Consider the following 26,596-nt stretch of genomic DNA (forward strand, 5'->3'; position numbering starts at 1 on the left):
TGCCAAGAGGATCATTCATTGGTGGATTCACGGGTGCCTACAGAAAGGGGAATTCTGATTCCACTCCCTGGTTACATACATGTCTATGTTAGCCTGTACATCTGCTCACTTGCCCCTGTGATCCAGGCAGAAGGGAATGAATTAAGGAGACAGCGCAGGGTGGAAAATGTGAAATGTGAGTGGCACCTTGTCTACCTAATCTCTCTTTTTTTTTTTTACTCTGAGGAAGCACGGATACCATTATACTAAGCAGGTGATTTCCAAATTCCAGTCTTTTACATGTCACCTACGTGTCTTTTGCCACATTGTTACACCAGTAAACACTATTGTTTCCTTTGTAGTTTTCCTTTGAGTTTACTCACTTTTTACATTAAATATTTTTAAAAGAAAAACTATACCTCAGTTATAATTGGAAGAATAGTAGTAAATGCCATAAGCAAGCACCACAAAGACAAAGAAGGATGCCTCAAATACTATGGCCTGAAACTGAACTTCAGCCTTTGTTAAAAATGGAAGATTAGCTAAGATGACAGGTGTTAAAGCCATAGTAGGATCACACTGAGACTTTCTCCTTGATGTAATTAGGAGTGAAAGAATGGCAAAGGGGATAACTTTCTCATGGGGTAATCCAAAGTTATTCAATGCTGTGACTGAGAAATAAAGTATGAAGCGCCAGAACCTCAAAGGAGAGGAAGGCTATTCCAGAATATAAAGATACCGCCAGTTCATACCTGCCTCCACCATCTTGCTAGCAGCTTTTATAACTACTTAGGAATTTACATTGGAAGAGGAGGTGTTAAAAGATGTCCTAGAATTGTAGAGCATGAAATGCTATAAATGTGTCCATTAGGATTCTTCCCTTGCATGTGAGAGTGAAGAATTTATTGGCTCCTAGAACTGGGAGGTCAGGTTCAAATGCTTCCACCAGAGCTGTATTGGGGGAGCTCAAATAATGTCTTCAGGATGTTTCCTTCTGTCCTCCTCCCTCTTCTCTCTCTCCCCCCTCCTCCTCTCTCTCTGTTTCCCCTTATCTGTTGTACCTGTGCTTTCCACAGAGAGTAAGAGAGCGGTCAGCAGCATAGGCCTCTATCTCCCAGCTCAGCAAACCCAGCAGAAAGAGTCAGTGCTAATAGCTGTAGAAGCTAGGTCCCAGAGAGGATGCTGATAGGACCGGATGCTGACTAGGTTTCTGTGCCCATCTTTGAATCAATCCCCATAGCCAGCTGGCTGGACACATTCTGGCCAGGCCAGAGTCACACTCCCCTTTCCTGTGATAAAGGAGGGGCAGGAGAAGAGGGGACTGAGAAGGAGGAAAAATGGAGACTATCACCCAAAGGACAAGGGATGTATTTCCTGAAGGAAGAAAAGAGAAAGGATGCTGGGCAGACAAAAATAACAGGTGTTCACAACAAACGCCTTCTCTGTGCCAGTCGTATGCAATTTGAAAAGAACCCAAAAGCGTACTTAATGGTAATGATGTTTAAAAATACAAGGAGTAAATGTATGTTGAATGGCTACTGTCACCAGGAAAGTGGACGCTGTCAATGCCACTTCCTTGCTCGCCAATCCCAACTGCAACAGTGAGTGCCTGCACCTTATTGCCTAGAGCTTTCTCTGAACACGGAAGCCCACTTTACCTGCCCTTCAGGAATTACCCCCCACCCCGCCTCCAGCAGCCCTTAAACATGGTCTGACAGCAGGGTGGTGGATAAATAGCCCAGCTCCCCACCCTTGGGTAGGATAACTCTGTGGTGTTCTGTTTCCCAGAGTTCTCTGGAGGGACTGAGCTCCAGTTATGCACTAGATAGAACCCTTTACAGCTTCCTTCCCTTCTCTGTCTCACTTATGTCCCCCTTATTGGTGTTTACTGGGATGACCTCCTAAATAAATGACTTGTACTTGAATCCTTGTCCCAGGGTCAGCTTCTGGGAAACCCAAACTATGGCAGCCAGGCAGGCACTTTGGTAAGCTATTTATTCATATTACCTCTGATCATACTCACAACAATCACATAAAGTAGACACTATTATTATGCTCTGCTATCTTACACATGAAGAAATAGAGTCTTTGGTCAAGGTCACACAGCTAGGAAACAGCAAAGCCAGGATTCACAAGCAAGTGGATTCCAACACTTATTCTATGTTACCTGCCACTTTACAATATCTCTATAAATGCCCAGCTTCCAGGATCACTGTAAATGAACTAGAGAGAATATGGTTGTGTGTTGTAGAATCCGAAAGGAAAATGTGAGCTGAAGAGTCGTGGGTCTTGCGCATAGTAGGTGCTCATTAATGAGTTGGAATAACTCATTAATAAATTAAGGACTGAAATAACAGGTGACAGTTTTTAGTTTACAGGAAGTTATTAGTGTTGTTCTTTTCTTCACCCTTGAAAAAGAGAAGCTGCCCCTTCTCAGAAATAATTCTCTAATATAGTTTCCTGGGGCACCAGGGGGCTGAGCCAGTTAAGCATCCAACTCTTGATTTCAACTCGGGTCATGATCTCATGGTTTGCGAGATCGAGCCCCGTGTGGGACTCTGTGCTGACAGCACAGGAGCCTGCTTGGGATTCTCTCTCTCTGTCCCTCCCCTGCTTGTGTGCTCTCTCTCTCAAAATAAATAAATAAACATAAAATAAAATAAAATAAAATAAAATAAAATAAAATAAAATAAAATAAAATAAAATAAAATAAAGTAAAGTAAAATAAAATAAAACAAAACAAAAAATAAATAAAATGTTCCTAAACTCAATGTCAATGACAGTCTTTCTGGATTACGGCAAAGTAATCATCTTCGGGGTAGGAGAAAAACTGGGCTCAACTGAGCTCTATTTCATTTTGGAAGAATAATATATGTTAGCCTTTTAGAAAAAGATATGACTTTAAAATATACATACACTTATCTTAGACAGCTTAGATACAGGTTTGCCTAAGAGAAAGGACTGAAGCAAAGTCTCATTTACCCTTCCCATTTTATACATCCATGATTGCACATGAAAAAGATTTTTCCATTATTTTAGGTAACACGTGCATAGAAGTGCAAACGGGCATAATGAAACGCCACTGAAATAATTGTCTAGCTGCCTATTTCTTGATTTAGTGGAATGAGCATTAAATCAAGAGTCAGAAAGCTGAGTTGTATAGGCTAATTATTTATCTTCTCTGTGCTCCAGTAGTTTTTTCTACAAGATGGATATTTTGGTTTAGGAATCACTGGCATCCTTCTAGCCCCCAAATTTTCTGAGGTCCAAGAAGAAATATTTGTTCCCTGTGAGGCTCATTTAAAAAGGAAATTAAGAAGGCTCAGAGAATCACTCAGTCTCTTATTTGTCTGTTTATCATATATAAACATCCACTCCACATGTTATAAATGACACAGAGGAAGTCTTTCTGTGCCTGGAGCACAACCAAAATTTCTAGACTGTGTCCTCACTGTGGGAAATGACTCCTGAATGGCTGCCCTCAGACCTCTGGTGACATCCAAGATCATTAAAAAGAGAACCAAGGGGCCCCTGGGTGGCTCTGTTGGTTAAGCGTCCAAATCTTGATCTTGGCTCAGGTCATGATCTCACAGTTTTGTAAGTTTGAGCCCCCGCATCAGGCTCCCCTCTGACAGTGCTGGCCTGTTTGGGATTCTCTCTCTCCCTCTCTCTCTGCCCCTCCCCCACTCACGCTGTCTCTGCCTCTCTCAAAATAAATAAATAACTTTAAAAAAGAGAGAGAGAGATGGAGAGAGGGAGAACCAAGAGGGGCACCTGGGTGGTTCAGTCAGTTAAGTGCCAGAGTTTGGCTCAGGTCATGATCTCGTGGTTCGTGGGTTCGAGCCCCACATTGGGCTCTGCACTGACAGTACGGAGCCTGCTTGGGATTCTCTCTCTCTCTCTCTCTCTCTCTCTCTGCCCTTTCTCCACTTGCATTCTCTCTTTCTCTCTTTCACTCTCTCTCCCTCTCTCAAAAAGAAAAAAAAAAAAAAAGATGGCTGAGAAGTTCATCTGGCACCAGTCAAACCAGTATGTCAAAATTAAGCACAACTGGCAGAGACCCAGAGGCATTGACGATAGGGTGGGCAGAAGATTCAAGGGCCAGATCTCGATGCCCAACACCGGTTACAGGAGCAACAGGAAAACAAAGCACATGCTGCCCAGTGGCTTCCGGAAGTTCCTAGTCCACAAGGTCAAGGAGCTTGAAGTGCCGTGTGTGCAACAAATCTTACTGGGCAGAGATTGCTCCCAACGTCTCCTCCAAGAACCGCAAAGCCGCTGCGGAAAGAGCAGTGCCGCTGGCCGTCAGAGGCACCCATCCTGAAGCCAGGCTGTGCAGTGAAGAAAATGAATAGACAGTTCATGTGCATATCATATTTGTGTTAATAGAGCCATAAAACTAAAAAGAAAAGAAAGCATTGTCTGTATTTGACCACTTTTGATTTATAAAAGGGCAATTTTGGGTCATTCAGCCTAATAATTTAAAGTGTTTGGGGAGTATATTGCAGGCAGATACCCTAAAAGACAAAGTATGACAGGAGAGGAGGTTGAATCCCTAAGGAAAACTAGATAGGGCACAAATAAAGTATGGTTTTCATCGGTGGCTTAACAAAACCTAGTTGTTGTTTTAATTGATTCGTGTGTGGTAGTTTGTGAATCACAGACGCACTTCTAAGAGCTTCACTGCAACTTTCCAAAATCCATTAATTGTTAAAACTCCGAACCCTGCTTTTTAAGTGAAACAAATATGACCAGGATAGACTGACAAATTGGTTATGTCCTTTGCTTTGCTTTGTTTTTAACGGTGAAGCCACTTGTAAACAGGGAATACGTTAGGCGGAGATTATCAAGCCTTTCGGCCAAGCATTGCCCCAATGTATTGTGGCAACTGATTGGCAGTGGAGAAGAGATAAAATGCTCTTCTTAAGCTATGGCAACAGGTTACCTAGTAACCACAGAATGATTAAATTCCATTCACAGAGACTTGTTCTCTTAATTGGAGGAAAAGATATAAAGAACACAGCTGGAGAGAAACGAAAGCAATGGAAGACTGTGACAGGTATTAAGGGGCCTAATATCTGCAATTCTAGCAGCCTTCACTTAAGAGCCACACTATATGATTGACTCTTTTGTTAGTAATAACAAGCAGCTAAGCTGCCTGTAGAGCCATAATTTCGTGTTCTTCTCCACTATAGGAAAAATGAAGATAAAGTATACAATGGAGCACATTAAATGCAGCACAAACTCCAGAGGGTGCTATAGTTCTTAGAGTGACCACTTACCGTGTGCAAGATTACGCCTGTGCTGAGATATCAAAGTTCAATTCCTTACTAGAACTCAGAATGGTCATTTGGGGTCAGTATATCCTGCTATCACTCTCTTCTGTCTGTTGGGCACATATTGCTTTATAGAGAATTATGGTCATGCCATTCTCTCCTGCTTTAAACAATAAAATTAAGAAAACTCAAACTCTAGATTGACAATGATGAGGATTTTTTTAAATCCATTAATTTTTTTCCTGTGCTCAAAAAAGAATTCACCATGTATGTCACTAGCTATAGTTGGAAAAGTTCTACCTAAGGGTCACTTTTAAAAATGTTTTTCAGTTACATCTTATACTCCTTGAGTAAGATTTGTAGGTTAATATTGCCTCAGTTTGGCTGCTCTGCTCACAGGTATGCAGCATAAAACTTTTTGGGGGCACCTGGGTAGCTCAGTTGGTTAAGCATCCAAATCCTGATTTCAGCTCAGGTCATGATCTCATGGTTTGTGAGATCGAGCCCCATGTGGGGCTCTGTGCTGACAGCGTGGAGCCTGCTTGGGATTCTCTCTCTCTCTCTCTCTCTCTCTCTCTCTGCCCCCCACCCTGCTCGTGTGTGCGCATGCACACTGTCTCTCTCTCTCTCTCTCAAATAAATAAACATTAAAGAAAAAAAAACTTTCTAAAAAAGAAAAACTTTCTTAAAGCCCCCTCTAGTGACAAACAACAAATTAATCCATTACTGTGTAACATGCTAACCCCTCCAAGGTCCAAGTTCTGTTTTCTCTTTCAGTATTAGATGAATCAGGAGCTGCAGTATTTTGATTGGAGAATGACTAAGAGCTAGTCAATGGCTCACATTCTTAAGTGCTCTTCAGTCACCAAAACCTAAGGGATTTTGTTTTGAAACTGGTCAACACAAAATGCACACACATCATGTAACTGTATTTCTTTTACTCCGCCCTGTTATATATTTCTTTAAAAAATTTTTCCTGTTTGTTTTGTCCTTCAGGGACTTGCAGGATTAAAATACGTTCATGATAACACAATGAATGGAAAAAAGATTATCTTGGCCTTTTATGTCTTGTTGCTTTTATTGGATAATTTTCACCATGATGTTAAGCAGGTCCAAACAGACAAACGTGAGTTCTAGGAATCCTCTGAATTATGAAACTAAGGGTTATCTATAAATATATAGACTGAATGTAGAAATGATTATTTTTAAAATATAAAATAAAATGCAGTAAATAAACTATTATATGTATTAGACTATATATTACGGTATGTGTGATACATAGTTTATTTTATTTATATCTCCAGTTCCAAAGGGCTTAGAGCTCCTCCAACAAAACAGAAGTTTAATTGAGTCATTAAAACAAGAGTGGAATAAAAAAGCCACCTGCCTAATAAAGGGAATTAGAGGTAAATAGAAAAATAGGCTATGAATAATTATTGCAACTGAGCATACATTTTATTTATGCTTTCTGTCAGCTAAGACAAAAAGGGAAACCCAATAGTAAAAGTAAGCATGCCAATTCATTAGGGCCAAAAAATATTTTCCTTCTAAAATGTAACATATAAATTTCTAGATATCAATAAAAAGTATACCATTGGAATAATTTCTTAATATGAAATTCATACTTAAATATTCAATAAAAGGTCTTTAGGAATGGCCCCTCTCCAAGTCCATTGCACCTGGTGGTGATTCTTCCCAGTGGAGGGGTATTTCTGGGAACTAACTCTACCATAAGCCCATACTAGCTGTATGCATCCTGCCTATGATCATGGATTGCCTCCTGGGAATAGCAACCAGAAAGGACCCTGTCTTTCTTGTTTATACACACAGAGTGAAAGCCAAGGACATATTAAATTGAACTTAGGATAACATGTTTGCTGCTAAAACTGGAGAGAGAAAGTAAATTTTTGAAAGAATTGGAACAAAATACTTAAATAATGAGGATGGCTTCAGTTGAAGTTGGGTACCAAGCAATGCTGTCTCTAGAACCCTCTCCTGATCTTGGAGATATTTAAAAGCAATATCCACTTTTCATATCCTAAAATGTACTTTCGTAAGAGGAGCTGGCATCACCTTCGTGTGAATCAAGTCACTGTGTTATCTTCCCAGGGGTGTTTGCCCTTTAAGCTTTAGCTCTAATTCAGTTTAACAAATGCTTACCAGAGACCTATTATATGCAAGGTATTTTCCAGATGCCAGTAGTGGAATAAAAGGCTTCATGTTCTTAGGGATTTCAAACATCAGTGAGTAGGTAGGCAAGAGAGTTTTTGTTCTCTGGGTAACACGTGACTCTCTACCCATGTATCCTTCTAAATGACCTTTGTTGTTGGGGCCACAGAGCCATCACACATCCTTCCACATTCCTCAGATTTTTAATCTAATGTTCTCCTTTCCCTAGTCTTAGCGAACCAGGAGTTCAGATGTTACTGTAAATGAATTTCTGGCTTATTCCCCTTTCCTTGTCATAGGATTCCTGACTTACTCCCTTACATCTGAATTTTTCTGATACCCCAGCTTTTCTGAGATAGGGTCTTACAAAGAGAGAAAACTATTATTTGTTGAAAGCCTCGTTTTATTTTCCAGGCAGTGGACATATTAATCCTTGCAACTACAACATTAATAGCATCTTTTACATTTTAGAAAAGAAGGACCTGTGCCTCAGAGAGGTTTCCAAAGATCAAGTTGGCAAGTGGCAGAAAAGTTCCATGTATCTGCCTCCAAAGCCAGTACTTTTTCCATTACAGCAATGGTTCTCAAAGGGGTTGCAATTTTGCCACCTACCCCTGGGAAATTTGGCAATATCTGGAGACAGGCTTGTCACAGCCAGAGGTGGAGTGGGTGGGTTACTACTGTCATCTAGTGGGTAGAGACCATGGATGCTGTTAACACCCTACTAGGTACAGGGCACCTCCCACAACAAGGAATTATGCACCCAGCCCAAAACGTCAGTGGTGCCACTAAGGAGAAGCACCAGGTTACAGAATGTTCCCTGCCCTATGATGATTTTATTTGCAAAAATCCAAAGCTAGGTAACTGCTTCAACATTAAACAAATTGTAGAAAGCCACATATCAATCAAGGCCTTGTTCATACTGCAACTCTCTTCCAGCCTAAAGAAAAACATATTGGAGCCTTAAGATGAAAAAGGCTGGGGGTGGGGAGGAAAGAGGGGTAGTGCTCAGTAAGCAGAAAGGAAATGCAAACTGATTCTTGAGGTTAAAAATCAAGAGGTAAATATATAGGTATCTTTCACCCCCAGGATTTTCACTAATCCCAATGTTCGCTCACTGCTCTGAAATGTAACTATTGGGAACTGGCTAAATGTTACCCTGACCTCAACCAACATTTGCTTTTGATTTTTTTCCGGGACCCAGGGGACGTGGATACCAGATGAGGCCACCTTGTCTCCCGCTCTTCCCGCAGGGACAAGACCTGCCAGGTGCTGGTGACTTACCTCCCGACAGGAGGCGGCTCTGTGGACGACTGGCAGGATCCCAGGGCCACAGACCGGTGTTTGGGACACTTCCCCGCCCAGTAAAGGCCGCCTCCCCTCGTTCCCCACTCCACAATCCTCAACTGCTCTCCCCCTCCCTCCGCGTACCCCCGGGAGCTCGGCTGCGGGAGAGCACGTCCCTGCGCGGTGACGTCACAATCCCGGCGCCGCGGCCCCGGCCCTTAGCAACGGGCCTAGCGACGGTCTCCAGCGGCTGCCGCCCCGCGCCGGCTCCTGCGCGCCAGTCCCCTGCTGCGGGGGCTGACCCTGCCCGGGGAAGAACCGAAGGGGGTCCGGCTTGTCCCCACGGCGGCTGCAAGAGGATCTAAGCATGAATGGCAGCCGGAGAGGTAAAGGGAACTCTCAAGGGCGACCGCCGCCTCGCGCCGCCGCGTAACCGGGCCTGGGGTCCGGGATCCGTGGCTCGGGGGAGCGGGTCGGGGCCGCGCTCTGGGGGCTCCAGGTCCCCTGTTGACTTGCCGCTGTTGGCCCCAGTGTTAACCCGCGCACAGGAGGACGAGGTCCTGCCTGCTCAGAATTTGTGGCCCTGACTGCTGGAGGCCCGGTCTCTTGAACTCGGCGCATGCAGCCTTTCTTACCTCGGTGGCCCCGAGGCAGAGGAACTAAATTTAGGTCCCCCAGATCAAGCTCCCTTGCTCTTCGCAAGGACGACCCTCAATTTCCTCATCTCTCGAATGTGACAGTAAAATGTCCATGTCATAGAGTTCTTGAAGTTTAAATGAGGATAATATATAACCCAGGGATTCTTTAACTTTAATGTGAATAGGAATCCCCTGGGAATCGTGTTAAAATGCAGATTATGGGGGCGCCTGGGTGGCTTAGTTGGTTAAGTTGATCTCTTGATCTTGGCTCAGGTTATGATCTCACGGTTTGTGGGATGGAGCCCCGCGTCGGGCGGTGCACTGTCAGTGTGAAGCCTGCTTGCTTGCGATTCTCTCTCCCTCTGTCTCTCTCTCTCTCACACACACACACATAAAATAAATAAACTTAAAAAAACAGATTATGATTCAGTAGGTCTGCTGGGGGCTGAGATTTTGCATTTCTTGTATGTTTCCAAATGATGCAGTGTTGTTGGCTTCAGTGTTATCGGCAAAGGACTAATCCATAATCACTATATTCACCTACCCTTTATTGAATACTGTCTGGGTCAAGTGGACCCAGTATCTTTATTTATTTGTACATATTGTATTTATATTTTATTTATAAATATATAAATTTTTATATTTATATAAAATATTTATATTTATTTGTATATCTTTAAAGTATCTTTATTTATTTGTATATATTTTTAAGTCCTCTCTCCACCCAATGTGCAGCTCAAACTTACCACCCCAAGATCAAGAATCACATGCTCTACCCACTGAGCCAGCCAAGCACCCCCTAAAAGTATCTTTAAACCAAGCTGCTAGATGGTTCCTTGCAGTGTCTCGCTTTTGAATATGAGTGTGCTTTTATTACATAATCATTGGTCAAAATAAGTGCTGTTGTGAACATACGAAATTACTATCCATTGACAGCAAACTGTATATTCTGACACTGTCAACATAAGTTCCAGAAAAAGCAAACCAACATGCTTTTATGTTTTTTAGAAATTTTACAACATAAGCTATCCTTGCTGTGTAACAGAAACAACTGCCAAGTTATCTCATTATGTAATCCACAAAAACATCTTGATAGGTATTATCCTCACTTCACAGTAAATAAGAGGGTCATATATAACTTGCCAAGGTCATAGTAAGTGGCAGAACAGGCTTTGAGTCCCGTTGAGGAATGTGAAACCTTAGGGCCATTATTTTTACATATGATCCCATGGCAGAGGTGGGAGCATGGGAAAGGATATATGTAAAATTTAAAGTACAGAGGCATACCTCGGACATACTGCAGGGTCCATTCCACCACAATAAAGCAAATATCTCAGTAAACTGAGTCAAATAAAATTTTTGGTTTCCCAGTGTATATAAAAGTTGTGTTTACCCTACACTGTAGTCTATTAAGTATGCAGTAACATTATGTCTAAAAAATAATGTACATACCCTCATTTAAAAATACTTTGGGGCGCCTGGGTGGCTCAGTCGGTTAAGGGTCCGACTTCGGCTCAGGTCATGATCTCGCGGTCCATGAGTTCGAGCCCCGCGTTGGGCTCTGTGCTGACAGCTCAGAGTCTGGAGCTTGTTTCAGATTCTGTGTCTCCCTCTCTCTCTGCCCCTCCCCTGTTCATGGTCTGTCTCTCTCTGTCTCAAAAATAAATTAAAAATATATATATACTTTATTGCTAAACAATGCTAACCATCATCTGAGCGTTCAGCAAGTGGTATTCTTTTTGCTGGTGGACGATCTTGCGTTGATGTTGATGGCTGCTGGCCGATCAGGGTGGTAGTTGCTGATAGTTGGGATGACTGTGGCATTTCTTAAAATAAGACAACATTAAACATTGAACTTTGCTGTATCAGCTGACTCTTCCTTTCACGAACGATTTCTCCGTTCACGAACGATGCCTTTTGATAGTGTTTTACCCACAGTAGAACTTCTTTCAAAACTGGAGTCAATCCTCCCAAACCTTGCCTCTGGTTATCAGCCAAGTTTATGTAATAGTCTAAATCCTGGGTTGTCATTTCAACAATCTTCACAGTATCTTTGCCAGGAATAGATTCCATCTCAAGAAACCACTTTGCTCATCTTTAAGAAGCAACTCCTCTGGGCACCTGGGTGACTTAGTCGTTTAAGCGGTCGACTTTAGCTCAGGTCATGATCTCACAGTCTGTGGGTTCAAGCCCCACGTCGGGCTCTGTGCTGACAGCTAAGAGCCTGGAGCCTGCTTTGGATTCTCTCTCTCTCTCTCTCTCTCTCTCTCTGTGCCTCTCCCCCACTTGCCTCTGTCTCTCTCTCTCTCTCTCTCTCTCTCAAAAATAAACAAACATTAAAAAAATTTTTAAAAAAAAGCAACTCCTCATCCGTTCAAGTTTTATTGTGAGATTGCATCAATTCAGTCCCGTCTTCAGGCTCCACTTCTAATTCTAGGTTTCTTATTTCTATCACATCTGCAGGTACTTCCTCCACTGAAGTCCTAAACCCCTCAAAGTCATCCATGAGGGTTGGAATCAGCTTCTTCCAAACTTATTAATGTTGATATTTTGACTTCTTCCTATGAATCACAAACATTCTCAATGGTATCTAGAATGGTGAATACTTTCCAGAAGATTTTCAATTTATGTTGCCCAGAACCATCAGAGGAATGACAGCTAAAGCTTTATGAAATGTATTTCTTAGATAATAAGACTCGAAGGTTGAAATTACTCCTTGATCCCTGGGCTGCAGAATGGATAATGTGTTAGCAGGCATGAAAGCAACATTAATCTAATTGTACATCTCCATTAGAGCTCTTGGATGAACAGGTGCATTGTCAGTTAGCAGTAATATTTTGAAAGGAATCTTTTTCTGAGCAGTAGACCTCAAAACAGTGGGCTTAAAATATCCATCGAGCCCACCCAGGAACACCAAGGTAGGTAGGTAGGTAGATAGGTAGGTAGGTAGATAGATAGATATTCAGCAAACCATGTTGTAAACAGAAGTGCTGTCACCTAGGCTTTGCTGTTCCATTTATAGAGCACAGTAGATTTAGCATAACTCTTAAGGGCCCTAGGATTTTTGAAATGGTAAATGAGCATTGGCTCCAATTTAAAGTCACCAGCTGCTTTAGCCTCTAACAAGAGTCATCCTGTCCTTTGAAGCATTGAAGCCAGGAACTTCTCTCTAGCTATGAAAGTCCTTGATGTCATCTTCTTCTAATGTAAAGCTGTTTCATCTACATTGAAAATCTGTTTAATGTAGCCATCCTTATTAATTATCTTAGCTAGATCTTCTGGGTAACTTGCTGCTTCACTTTATACTTTTATGCTATGGAGATGGCTTCTTTTCCTTAAACCTCCTGAACCAACCTATGCTAGCCTCAAGCTTCTTTTCTGCAGCTTCTTTACCTCTCTTAGTCCATAGAAATGAAGAGGGTTGGGGCCTTGCTCTGGATTAGGCTTTGACTTAAGGGACTGTTGTAGCTAGTTTGATCTTCTCTCAAGACCACTAATACTTTCTATGTGTCAGCAATAAGGCTGTTTCACTTTCTTATCATTTATGTGTTTCTTGGAGCAGCACTTTTAATTTCTTTCAAGAACGTTTCCTTTGCATTTTTATAACTTAGCTAAGTGTTTGATACAAGGGGCCTAGATTTGGCCTGTCGAGGTTTTCAACATGCCTTCCTCACTGAGCTTTGTCATTTCTAACTTGATTTAAAGTGAGAGATACGTAACTGTCCTTTCACTTGAGCACTTAGAGGATATTGTAGGGTTATTAATTGGCCTAATTTCAATATCATTGTTTCTCAGGGAATAGAGAGGCCTGAGAGAGAGAGAGGGAGAGAGAGAGAGAGAGAGAGAGAGAGAGAGGGAGAGAGAGGGAGAGGTGGAGGAATGGCTGGTCAGTGGAACAGTCAGAACACATAACATTTATCAGGTTCCCCTGGATTGAGATCCACAAACTCTGAATCTGTTACACATAGTTGCTGTGTAATCGTGGGCAAATTACATGCTTTACTTCATTGTGCTTCATCTATAAAGTGGGACAATGATAATACCTGTCTCATTGGATTGTTGTAAGGATCAAGTGCATTTGTAGCTACCAAGTGTTTAGAACAGTATCTGGCATGGTTAGTATTCAATAAATTAACTTTTGACTACAAGTGAAGAAACCCAATTCAAACTGGCTGAGAGAATTTTTAGCTCCTATAAAGAAAAGTCTGGTAAGGGTAGAGCTTCAGTTAGATCCAGAGACTCAAGCAATATCACCAGGAATCTCTCTGTCTTCCACTTTTCTCCAGGTAGGCTTCATTCTCAGATAGGTCTCCCTTGTATGGTGCAAGATGGCCACCAGAAGTTCCAGGCTGATTTGTCTTGCACTGGGCTCTAGCCCAGTGGAAAGAATGTCTCTTTCCTAATGGTTCCAGTAAAAGTCCCAGGATTGTGTGTCATTGGCTGGACCTGGGTCACATAGTCATTCCTGTTTCACTTAGCATAGCTGGTCAGATTTGGATTATATGCCCACCTCTGAGCAGTAGAATAAGCTGTACTTGAACCACTTGGACTAAAAGTGAAGGGCTAGTGGTTCCCCAAGGGCAAGTTGAGGTCCTGTCTCCACATACAGAGGCATTGGGTTCTGGGCAGACAAAAAGTGAAACACTTATTTTTCCTCCATAGACACAAGGTCTGCTTGAGAGTTTTTGTTGGTTAATTTGCTTTTTTGTGTGTTTAGGTTTCAGATCCCCTTCTTTCCTGGTAGAAACAAACTATGCTAGTTTCATGACTGTCATTACCAATCCAAATGGTGTAATCTTGATCTCTCTTGTCCTAAATAATAAGTTAATTTTTTTCCTTCCTGCTCTCTGGCCTGTGATACAGAAGGAACTTCTCAGACATTCTGATCTCAACTTGTTTTTCTATTTTAGTCTCTTTTAGCAAACTTTGCTCTCTGGTCCTGGATTTTAGTTCTATCTAGCTAGACACCTCTTTTTCTATTTTCAGTCATCTATATTTCTTCCAGACTTTGTGCCCCCTCCACGCCTTTATAGCTTATAGCAGCCCACCTGATGGCAGACTGACCATTTTATACACTTAAAACATGTCTTAGTGATACAGTATTCATATTTTGCATGTTAAATTCCATTAAACTCTGTAACTCAGCCTTCTTATCTTGAAGGTTACCCCTCAATACACAATCTACTTTTGGAGGAAATAAATTAATTTTGTGAGGAGGTTTATGTCTAATTTTCCATCCATCTGGTCTGAAAGATGAGACACTGACTTTAGGGGAGATAGGATCCAGACAAGAGTATAAGTAAGTTGGACTAGATGAACTTTAAGACATCTTTTAATAATTAAGTTCTGATTCTGACATTTTCATATATCTTCTACATAGTAACATTATATTATATAATTTCTAATTTATTAAACTACTTTGTAAGGGGATTACTTTTTATTTTAATTTTTTTCACATTTAATTTATTTTTGAGAGATAGAATGTGAGTGGGAGAGGGGCAGAGAGGGAGGGAGACACAGAATCCAAAGCAGGCTCCAGGCTCCCAGCTGTCAGCACAGAGCCCGACGCAGGGCTCAAACCCACGAACCGTGAGATCATGACCTGAGCTGAAGTTGGATGCTCAACTGATGAACCACCCAGGTGCCCCGGGGATTACTTTCTTAAAATTATTTTTAAGGACAGACTGGTCTATGATTAACTGAATAATTAATACATATGTATTAACTCAAAATCTCACTTCAACTGTATCTGAAAATCATTAAAAAATCTGGTAGGTCAGTGGTATACAGAATAAAATTAATATGTATCAGATAACATAATTGATATAGTTATCATTTTATCCAGTGAAACTAAAGTCTCAAGGTACACCTGTTCTGGAAACAACTTACTTTGTTAAAAGAGAAGGCCTTTTATCTATGGCAGAAGAATTTTTGTCTGTCTGATGTATCATTGCTGGTTAGTAATATGATTGAATAAAATTTTAACAATTCTGAGGGGCGCCTGGGTGGCTCAGTCAGGTAAGGGTCCGACTCTTGATCTCAGCTCAGCTGTTGATCTCGGTTGTGAGTTCAACCCCCACGTTGGGTTTCGTGCTGGGTGTGAAGCCTACTTAAAAATAAATAAACAAAATAAAACAATTCTGATATTTAAAATCAAAGGTAGATTTATTATTTTTAAATGCTCAGTATTTCTGTTTTCGTGAAAGATGTGTTTTACTTATCCTAATTTATATTTTTTTGTTAAAAGTCAGAGCAACCTCTGTCCTTCCCAGATATGGTTCACCATGCCTATTTAAAGGACACTTGAGCACCAAAAGTAATGGTAAGTGAGGTGTTTAAATGGTAAAAGATTATTTGTTAAGACGTTGACTGTTTGTTTCCTTTATTTGTAAATTGTATGACATGATGAAAAATTACTTCATGTAATCAATATTGAACCTCGTATTGTTAATTATAATTAAATAGTATAGGAATTCTTGAGAAAATTTAGGAGGCCATCATTTCACACTACTATTGTGCCCAGGACGTGGACCTGGTCGCCTCCCACTCCCTGCTGTATCTCCAGCCCAGCTCTACTCTTTGCTGGCAGACCACCCTGGCACACAGCTTACCTTCCTTGTTAAAATGGTGGTCAGGAGGTTATTAAAGACACTGGTACTGAAAGGGAAGAGCACTTGAAAAATGCAATTTGTATCCGGAGTAAACACCGATGGGCCTCTTTTCCAACTGGAGTTCTCGATCCTATGAAAAGGAAATCTGAATTTTCTGTGTTTTCACACTTTAAAGCCTTTAAATTTTTAACATGAACTTAAAATATATTTTTATAATTATAGCTTCAAAATTTAAACTGCATTTTTAAGCAAAATAATTGAAAATCTCTTTTTCCTTACTTACATGAAAAGTCTTTGATTCTGGTTCCTCTAAAAGTGAAAGACGGATCGCATTTTCAATTAACTTACTTATTTCTGGTAATAAAGTATATATACACATAAAGCAGAGTCATAAACATTGAAAAATTATTTTTAACTAAAAATTTTAAACTAGATGTAAAGTATACATACATTAGAAAAACAGGATGAAGAACAACAATATGTAGTTTGCTAACATTTTTTTTAAGAATATATGTGTGGAGCTGCTGTAGGTATAGTGGTTCTAGGTATGAAGCTGATTTGGTTCACATCTAAACCGCGTCCTTTATCAAGCTGTGCGACCTTGAAGACCTTATTCACATCTCTCTTGGTCTTCTTTTAAATGGTAATAATGACTAAATGGCTTTTACATGTGAAGAGTCTAGAACAGTGCATGCACGGTACCTATTCAATAAATTTTACTTGTAGTACAAGTATCAAGCTTATCGTTACTGTAAATGTTTGTATTATGCATAGAATTTCCCTAGAAGGATGCATAAAAATGGTAGTAGAGTATACTTCTGGGAGGGGAGGCTAGGGGTCATGACAGGATATTCACTTACTTTTCAATCTTTATATGCCATTTTAGCTGTTGGTTTTGTTTAACTATATGTATGTATTCTCAAAAATGGTTTTTAATGTTTAAAAAGTTATGCCTAGATTTATTTACATTTTATACACTCATATATAAGTGCTTAATTATTTCTAAGGTATCTTTTAAACAGTTTAGATGAGATTGAGAAGCTTATGGAATTTCTATGTGATCGTATTTGTCTTAATATATTCCTAATACTTCAAAAAGAGTGCAGTAAACTGATGGTGTTTTCAGGTGTAAAATTAGAAGTCGCCCCTCAGAAAAGAATCTTTGCAGAGAATTTTAGAGTTTTGGATTTGTTTGACTTACTCAACTGTTAACAATGCTAACATTATTTTATAATCAGGCAAGCAAGCTAAACGCTTTTAGTTATGAGATTAATGTCTGTCAATAAGAAATAGTTTTGTAAATGTAATGATAATAGATTATATTCCAGAATCTCTTCCCAAACTCTCAGTCTTAGAAAGGCTCGAACCCAAGAAGTCAAGAGCTTGTCAGTTACCAGTGCAAGATGAAGGCTAGGACATACCCAGCATCACAGATATGTCAGTATGTTAATTTTCAGGACATTTTATAAAAATGAGCTTAATAATCAATATCTTGTTTTTCTCATGACTTGATATTAATTCTAAATATATAATGATTAAATATGTTTTAATTTTTAGCTTTTTGCACTGACTCCTCCTCTCTCAGACTAAGTACTCTCCACCTGGTCAAGAATCACATGGCTGTTCACTATAATAAAATCCTTTCAGCCAAAGGTAAAAATGTGCAAATGTGAACTTTCTATATCCAATTTAAATCCTCAGCTTCACTTCTAGTTAGGGTAAATCTGTGGCAGAAATGAATATATTATATATAAATGTATTTATGTTTCATGTAGCAAGATATCACCTGTTAACTATAACTTTTATACACAGAAAATTCAGAATGCCATTTTTGTTAACTCTATGTGATATCTATATAATAACTACTTATTTCATTTTACCTGTGTTATCTCTAATACGTTTTTGTGGTTAGATATTGATGTTAATATAATGAAAGTTTATAATCTGCTTTTGTTTTCACATCTAAAGAAATTGTACAAAGAAGATACCAGCTGCTCTTTTTTTTCTTTTTGGTTGCTTTGTTGAGATAATAACTTATATATAATAAAATGACTGATTTTAAGTGTACAGTTAAGTATCTGTGTTTTGGAACATATATCCATTTGTATGATCACCACAACAATCATTCTATAACAGGGACTAGCCAACTACAGCTTGTTGGTCAGACCCTCCCACCACCTATTTTTGTACAGGTCTTGAACTAGAAATAAGATTTATATTTATATTTTTAAGTGGTCAGAAAAAAATCAAAAGAGCAATATTTTGTAACATGTGAAAGTCACATAAAATTCAACTTTCATTGTCCAGATATAAAGGCAATCATATTCATTCTTGGACATATCGTCTATGGTGGTTTTTGCACTCAAAGGCAGAGTCGACTAGTTGTGACAGAGACCATATCACTCTGCAAAGCCTGAAAAGTTTACCATCTGTCCCTTTACAGAAAACGTTCACTGACCCCTGATATAGAACATTTCCATCATCCTGAAAAGTTCTCCCTAGTCCTTCGCAATCAGTCTCCTCCTTCAATCCCTGGCAACCACTGATCTGCTTTCTATGACTATAGTTTTCCTTTCCTAGAATTTCATATAAGTGGAATCATACAGTATGAATCATTTTGTGTCTAGCTTCTTTGAATTACCTAATGCTTTGGAGACTAATCCATGTTGGTGTGTGCATCGGTAGTTCTTTTTATTGCTAAGTAGTTTTCCAGTCAATGACTATACCATAATTTGTTTATGTATTCATCAGTTGGTGGATATTTGGATTGTTTTGACTCACTTTTGGCCATTAGGAATAAAACATACAATCTTCACATACAGTCTTTGAACACATGCTTCCATTTTACTTGATTAAATTTATTCACTAGGAGTGGAATTGTGGGGTAAAATGGTAAGTATATGTTTAACTTTGTAAGAAACTGCCAAACTGTTTTCCAGAGTGACTGCCGTTGTGTATTTCTGTCACTTGTACATCCTCACCAGAACAGTACTTCCTTTCGTAGCCATTCTAGTGGAGACATAGTGGTAGCTCATCGGGTTTTAGCTTGTATTTCTCTAATGCCTACGATGTTGAACAACTTTTCTTGTGCTTATTTTCCTTTTTTTTTTTTTTAACATATTTTATTTTATATTTGAGAGAGAGAGAGAGAGAGAGAGAGAGAGAGACAGAGCATGAGCAGGGGAGGGGCAGAGAGGCTCCTAGCTGTCAGCACAGAACCCGATGTAGGTCTCGAACTCATGAGCAGTGAAATCATGACCTGAGCCGAAGTAAGATGCCCAACCAACTAAGCTACCCGGGCGCCCCTCTTGTGCTTATTTTCTATTTGTAGATCTTCTTCGGTGAAATATCTGTTCAAATTTTTTGCCCATTTTTAAAGATAAGTTACTTGTCTTCTTAATACTAAGTTGTGAGAGTTCTTTATGTATTAAAAACAGGTCGTATATCAGATATATTTTCTCCCTGAGACTTACCTTTTCATATTCTTTAAAAAATAATTTATTGTGAAATTGTTTTAGACTTATAGAAAAATTGCAAAAACAGTACGGTGTCACAGAAACCCTTCACCCAGCTCTCCCTAATGTTAAAATCTTATATAACCATAGTACAGTTATTAAAACTAACAAGTGACTATTGATAGAATACTAGTAACTACTGACTTTTTTGAATTTCACCAGTTTTTCACTAACGTCTTCTAAAAAAGTTTTTATCTTCTCATTTGAAGAGCTAAAGTTTGTGTTTTTTATTTTTTTTAATATTTATTTTGAGAGAGAGAGAAAGAACACACGTGAGTTGCGGGGCAGGGGGCGGGGGGGGGGGGTGAAAAATTCCAAGCTGATTGCGCAGAGCCTGATGCAGGGCTTAATCTCACAAATGCTGAGATCATGACCTGAGCTGAAATCAAGAGTTGGACGCTTAACCAACTGAGCCATCCAGGTGCCTAGAAGAGCTAAAGTTTTAAATTTTAGTTAATGTTTTATGAAGTTTATGTTTTATTTATTTATTTTATTTTGTTTTGTTTTATTTTTTTAACATTTATTCATTTTTGAGAGAGCATGAGCAGAGGAGGGGCAGAGAGAGGGAGACACAGAATCGGAAGCAGGCTCTGAGCTGTCAGCACGGAGCCCGATGTGGGGCTCGAACCCACCAACTGTGAGATCATGACCTGAGCCAAAATTGGTTGCTTAACCAACTGAGCCACCCAGGTGCCCCTGAAGTTTATATTTTAAATGATTGAGAAATCTAGAGAAAAATTATATTTTGTGACATGTGAAATCAAGTTCAGTTTTTCGATTGTTTTAATAATTTAACTTTTCAGGGGTGCCTGGGTAATTCAGTCTGTCAAACATCCAACTCTTGATTTTGGATCAGATCGTTATCTCACAGTTTCATGAGTTTGAGCTCCTCATCAGGCTCTGCACTGACAGCACACAGAGCCTGCTTGGGATTCTCCCTTTCTTTCTGCCCCTTCCCTGCTCACCTTCTTCTGTCTCTCCCAAAATAAGTAAATAAACTTAAAAAAAATTAAAAAATAGTAGTTTATACTTTTCATATCCTGTTTAAGAAATCTTTTCCTGGGGTGCTTGGGTGGCTCAGTTGGTTGACCGGCCAGCTTCGGCTCATGTCCTGATCTTGCAGCATATGAGTTCAAGCCCCACATTGGGCTCAGAGTGTGCTAGTGTGGATCCCACTTTGGATCCTTTGTCCCTCTCTCTTTCTGTCCCTCCCCTGCTTGCGCGCTCTCTTTCTCTCTCTCAAAAATAAAACAAAAAAAATTTTTTTTAATCTTTCCTTAATTTTAGGTCACTAGGATTTTCTTTGTCTTCTTTTAGAAGTGTTAAGTTTTAGTTCCTACATTTTTTTTTAAGTTTGTGATCCATTTTGAGTGACTTTGTATATATGATATAAGGAGTAATTTTTTTTTTGCCTATGAATATCCAAATACTTCCAGTATCATTTGTTGAAAAGATTGTCCTTTTTTTTCATTTGTTTTTGTTTTTCTTTAATTTTAGACAGAGAGAGAGAGTACAGGCAGGAGAGAGGGGTAGAGGGAGAGAATGAGAGAGACAGAGAATCTTAAGGGGGCTTCACGCTCAGCATTGAGCCTGATACAGGGCTCGATTCCATGACCAAAATCAAGAGTGGGGGGCTCAACCAGCAAGCCACCCAAGCTCCCCAAGATTGTCCTTTCTATGTTGAATTGCCTTGGCAGTTTTTGAAAGACAGGTGACCATATTTGAGGGTATATTTCTGGACTTACTCTTCAGTTCCATTGATCTTCTGTGTCTTTATTATATTAGCTTATTGCTTACTTACTATAGCATTACAGTAAATCTTGAAATCAGGTGGTGTAGGGCGTCTAATTTTGCTTTTTTGGAGGAACTTGTTTTGGGACTCCCAATTACAGGTATGTTAAGTGCATGATTCAGGTAGGTTAGGTCAGGGACGCTCTGTGCATTTATTTTCCAGTCTTCCTTTACTCCGTTTCATTTTGAATAGTTTATATTGCTATGTTTTTAAGTTCACTAATATTTCCTTCTGCAGTATCCAATGAGCTGTTAATCCCAACCAGTGTTTTTTTTTTTCTCAAGGATATTATATTTTTTGCTTCTAGAGGTACCATAAAAATCAAAACAAGGAACTGTAAATTCTGGAACTTTTTGTGATTTCCACATTTGATATTTGTTGTCATTTATAAATGTTAAGAATATACTGAACAACTGATTCTTTTCTTTCAGCTGCCGTAGACTGCTCAGTTCCATTAAGCATGAGTGCCAGCATCAAATGTAAGTAATTTTTGACATGTTGACTTTTGAACTAAACTACACATAACATAAAATTTACCATCGTAACAATTTTTAAGTCTAACCATCTTAACCATTTCAGTGGCATTAGCCGCGTTCATATTTCGGTACAACCGTCCACCGTCCATTTCTAAAACCCTTTTTATCTTGCAAAACTGAAACTTCGTACCCGGCAGAATAACTGCTCCAAACCCCCCTTGCAACTACCATTCTATTTTCTGTCTCTCTGAACTTGACTACTCTGGTACATCACGTAAGTGCAACCATCCAGTAGTTTTCCTTTTGTGGCTGGCTTATTTTACTTAGCATAATGTGCTTGAATTTCATCCATGTTGTAACATATGTTAGAATCTCCTTTCTTTTTAAAGATTTTTTGTTGATACAATCGTAAGTCGGTAAACACTTGGGTTGTTTCCACCTTTTGCTTAGTGTGAATAATTCTGTGGGCGTGGATGTACAAATATCTCTTTGACACTCTGCTTTCAGTTCTTTTGCATGTATACCCAGAGGTGAACTTGCTAGATCATATGGTAATTCTATTTTTAATTTTGTGAAAAAAACCCCATAGTATTTTTGTATACCAGCTACATCATTTTACATTTCCACCAATAGTGTACAAGTGTTCCAGTTTTTCCACATCCTTCCCAACACTTGTTATTTTCTTTTGACAGTAGCTATCCTAATGGGTGTTGATATATTGCCTTTTGAGGAAGCATTTTCTAACTTTTAAAAATTATCCGTAAATAAAAGAAGCTTGTATTTCAAAGTTTGAAACTTAGAATTCAGCCCAGGCTTTGCCACTCAATTGCTGTGTGACTTTAGATAAATTATTTAACTTTTCTGGATTTCATTCCTACGTATAAAAATTAAGGTAGTACTTCCCATATCTATAAAGAACTTATGAAACTCAACACCCAAAAAACAAATAATCCAGTGAAGAAATGGGCAAAAGACGTGAATAGACACTTTTCCAAGGAAGACATCCAGATGGCCAACTGACACACGAAAAAATGCTCAACATCACTCATCAACAGGGAAATACAAATCAAAACCACAATGAGATACCACCTCACACCTGTCAGAATGGCTAAAATTAATAACTCAGGAAACAAAGATGTTGGTGAGGATGTGGAAAAAGAGGAACCCTATTGTGCTGTTGGTGGGAATGCAAACTCATGCAGCCACTCTGGAAAACAGTATGGAGGTTCCTCAAAAACTTAAAAATAGAACTACACTATGATCTAGCGATTGCACTACTAGGTATTTATGCAAAGGATACAGGAGTGCTGATTCATAGGGGCACATGTACCCCAATGTTTATAGTAACACTATCGACAATAGCCAAAGTATGGAAAGAGCCCAAATGTCCATCGACCAATGAATGGATAAAGAAGATGTGTGTGTGTGTGTGTGTGTGTGTGTGTGTGTATAAATTATATACATACAAATATATATATGTGTGTATGTATATAAAATATATAAATATATACATATATAATGGAGTGTTACTTGACAATCAAAAAGAATGAAATCTGGACATTTGCAACAACATGGATAGAACTAGAGGTTATTATGCTAAGTGAAATTAGTCAAGTCAGTGAAGGACATATATCATGTGACTCCACTCATATGTGGAATTTAAGATACAAAACAGATGAAATAGGGGAAGGGAAGCAAAAATAATATACAAACAGGGAGGGAGCAAATCGTAAGAGACTCTTAAATATAGAGAACAAATAGGGTTGCCGGAGGGGTGTTGGGTGAAGGGGTGGGCTAAATGGTTAAGGGGCATTGAGGAAGACACTTATTGGAATGGGTACTGGGTGTTATATGTAGGGGATGAATCACTGGATCTACTCCTGAAATCATTATTGCTCTGTATGCTAACTAACTTGGATATAAATAAAAAAAAAAAAAAAATTAGGTAGTTCTAAAGGGCTTGCCAAGGATTCTCATTTCCCTTGGCTTTTTAAGGTTAGTGAATGATTCATTAAACTTCCATAACCAGCATTTTTCTCCAGATAGATATTGTCTACTATTTGTATCCTAATAGCTTAACTGATAAGCTTGATAGTTACATGTATGTGAAAAGCTATAGTGACCCAAGATTTCTAAATAATCTTTACTAAGGAAATAATCAGATCACAAAATTTGAAATTCCTATTTTAAAATGTTCTAAAAGATACCATTTGAAGTCTTTGAGTTCAAATCAGGAAATATATACTTAAAAATAGCCAAAGGACATGGCCTGTGCTTGTCTAGTAGTAGATTATTAGTATTACTAGTAATTCAGTATTACTAATAAGACAAAATCAGAGAGGATTTCCATATTAAAAAATAAGTATCAGCCCAAGGTAGTGCATGCTAAGTGGTGAACGAATGAGACCATAGGTAGGGAAATGCCCCTTAGGTGCAACCTGGGAAAGATCAAAGACTGCAGGATCGTTTGGTCCCAGTCTCTTCTTGGATATCTTCTTAGTGGAACAGAGAGGACCTTTAAGCTGAGCCAATTGCCACCAGCTGCCATTCAGTGAGCACAGTGTCTTTGCAGGTCCTGTACCTGGCACTTTTTATTCTCCTCCTTCTGTGTATTCCCTTATGTACAAACGTAAGTTTGTAATAGGCCCTACTGTAGGCTCTCATATCTTTGAAGGAATCTTGGAGTTCAAATAATTTTATAAGAGGAGTAAAGGCGTTTTAGGCAAGAGTACAGAATTAAGTATGTTTTTACAGACTAAATTGACCAAGCATTCAAGTTATGTGGGCAAGTCATTTTATTTCTTACCCTCCACTCTTGTAAAATGAAAGGTAATTAGATAATCTCTAAGATCCTTCCAGATTTTTAATTTCTGTGGTGTATATTTTTTCTTCTGTATCATATTAATGATGTTTTGTAGCACAAAAAACTGGCTTAGTATTTACCAGCTTAAAAAAATCTGAATCATTTGGGGCACCTGGCTGGCTCAGTTGGTAGAGCATGTGACTCTTATCTCAGGGGTCATGAGTTTGAGCCCCACGTTAGGTATAGAGATAACACACACAAGAAAATGAAATAATAGCTAGATAGCTAAATTGAATCTTTTTTAAAAAATCTGAATCATTTGCACTAAGATGTTTTCACCTGGGGCATCTGGGTGGCTCAGTCGATTAAGTGTCCGACTCTCGATTTCAACTCAGGTCATGATCCCAGGGTTGTGGGATCGAGCCACACGTTGACCTCTGCGCTGGGCATGGAGCCTGCTTAAGATTCTTTTCGTTCCTCTCCCTCTGCCCTTCCTCTGCTCTCGCTCTCACTCTCTCTCTCAAAAAAAAAAAAAAAAAAGATGTTTTTACCCAATTGTCATTATCAGACAATCCTGTTTAACTAGAATCACCTCTAAATGGGAAAGTTTTGCTTAGTTTTCATACAGATATTAATTTCCTGAACAATAAATATATAAAATAAGATTATCTCTTTTTTATTTAGTTTGAGTAATAAAAAGCCTGCCTGAGTATATGTATTAATCCCCTTACTGAACCAAACCCTGGGATCTAAAATCCATATTCACCAATTTAAAATAATCAGGTATTTTGCATAATATGTTGTTTAGTTCACTAGAATTTATTCGTTGATTAATTCAGCAAATATTTATTAGGTACCTACTATGTGCTGGATACTGTTCTACCTGCTTTTATAGAACTTGCATTCTAGTTGAAGGAGACAATAAGTAAATACAAAGAAAAAAGTAAATACAGAATATGTCAGGAGGTAATAAATGCAATAGAAAAAAATCAAGCAGGATAAGAGACATTGAGAGTCTGCTGGAGAATGCCTCACTGATAAAATGAGCAGAAACCTGAAAGAATTAAAGGAGAGGCAAGTGGATAAATGGGGGAAGAAGAACAGTCAAAACCAAGGAAATAGCAATTATAAAAGCCTTGAAATGGCATCGTGATCTGTGTGTTCAGGGAACAGCAAGGAAAGCTACATAGCTGACGTGAAATGGGCCTGCTGAAGAGTGCTAGGAGGGGAAGTTATTGAGGTGGGACAGGGAGAGCAGACCTGGTGGGCTGTGGCCATTGTGAGCACTTTGGCTTTCACTCTGGATGAAATTGGAAGCCATTGGAGGGTCTTGAGTAGAACAGTAATAGAGCCAGTTTAACTTTTAAAAGCACCTCTCTGGCTACTGAATTGAGAACAGTCTGTAAGGGGCAATGGTAGGAGCAGAATGACTAGTTAGGAGACAGGAATGCAGATAAGAAATAATGGTGACTTGGGGCACCTAGCTGACTCAGTAGGGCATGCGACTCTTCATCTTGGGGTCGCGAGTTCAAGCCCCACTTTGGGTGTAGAGCTTACTTGAATGAATGAATGAATGAATGAATGAAAAGAAAGAAGAAAGAAGAGAAAGAGAAAGAAGAAAAAAAAGGAAAGAAATAAAAAAGGGAGAAAGAGAGGGAGGGAGGGAGGGAGGGAAGGAAGGAAGGAAGGAAGGAAGGAAGGAAGGAAGGAAAAGAAAGAAAAGAAAAGAAATAATGGTGACTTGGACCAAAGTGGTTGCAGTAGAGGAAGTGTGAAATGGCTGCATTCTGGAAACATTTCAAATGCATGTCAACAGTACTTACTGATGGGTTGGATGTGGATAGGGTATGAGGAAAAAGAGGAGTCAAGGATGACTCCCAACACTTAGAGCCTATCAATCAAAATAGGTTCTAATTTACTGAAATGAGGGATATGATAGGAAGAGATTTGGGGGAGGAAGTGAATCAAGAGCTCACTCGTGGTCGTTATAATAGTTTGAAATAAATATCTATTAGCCAAATGGAGATCTTAAGGAGGCAGTCGGAGTTTG

The 26,596-nt window shown here is 39.2% G+C and overlaps 1 protein-coding gene, 1 long non-coding RNA gene and 1 pseudogene across 6 annotated transcripts in view; 2 read left to right on the forward strand and 1 right to left on the reverse strand.

Moving 5' to 3' along the window:
• LOC132670180 (uncharacterized) overlaps window positions 1–8,826 on the reverse strand; it is a 28,898-nt gene extending 20,072 nt beyond the window's left edge. Inside the window, exons 1-3 of one of the 3 annotated variants that reach the window (XR_009606512.2) lie at window positions 8,709–8,826; window positions 5,262–5,415; window positions 3,985–4,310 (exon numbers count right to left, since the gene is read on the reverse strand). This is a non-coding gene — a long non-coding RNA (uncharacterized LOC132670180). Of the gene's footprint in view, window positions 1–3,984; window positions 4,311–5,261; window positions 5,416–8,708 lie in introns of those variants that run through there. The other 2 variants (XR_013555988.2, XR_009606511.3) reach the window with 2 other exon arrangements.
• Window positions 3,451–4,334, forward strand: LOC132670179 (large ribosomal subunit protein eL32-like; annotated as a pseudogene).
• A 131-nt stretch (window positions 8,827–8,957) lies between the features above and the next one.
• The window catches only part of SPATA7 (spermatogenesis associated 7), a 39,665-nt gene continuing 22,026 nt past the window's right edge, over window positions 8,958–26,596 (forward strand). Inside the window, exons 1-4 of one of the 3 annotated variants that reach the window (XM_060620478.3) lie at window positions 8,958–9,097; window positions 15,597–15,671; window positions 17,518–17,613; window positions 21,699–21,746. In XM_060620478.3, coding sequence (XP_060476461.2) covers window positions 9,079–9,097; window positions 15,597–15,671; window positions 17,518–17,613; window positions 21,699–21,746 — 238 coding nt within the window. In that variant the 5' untranslated portion in view covers window positions 8,958–9,078. The remainder of the gene's footprint in view (window positions 9,098–15,596; window positions 15,672–17,517; window positions 17,614–21,698; window positions 21,747–26,596) is intronic. The other 2 variants (XM_060620479.3, XM_060620481.3) reach the window with 2 other exon arrangements.

This window comes from Panthera onca, chromosome B3 (genome assembly GCF_046562875.1).
Source record: "Panthera onca isolate mPanOnc1 chromosome B3, mPanOnc1 haplotype 2, whole genome shotgun sequence".
NCBI lineage: Eukaryota > Metazoa > Chordata > Mammalia > Carnivora > Felidae > Panthera > Panthera onca.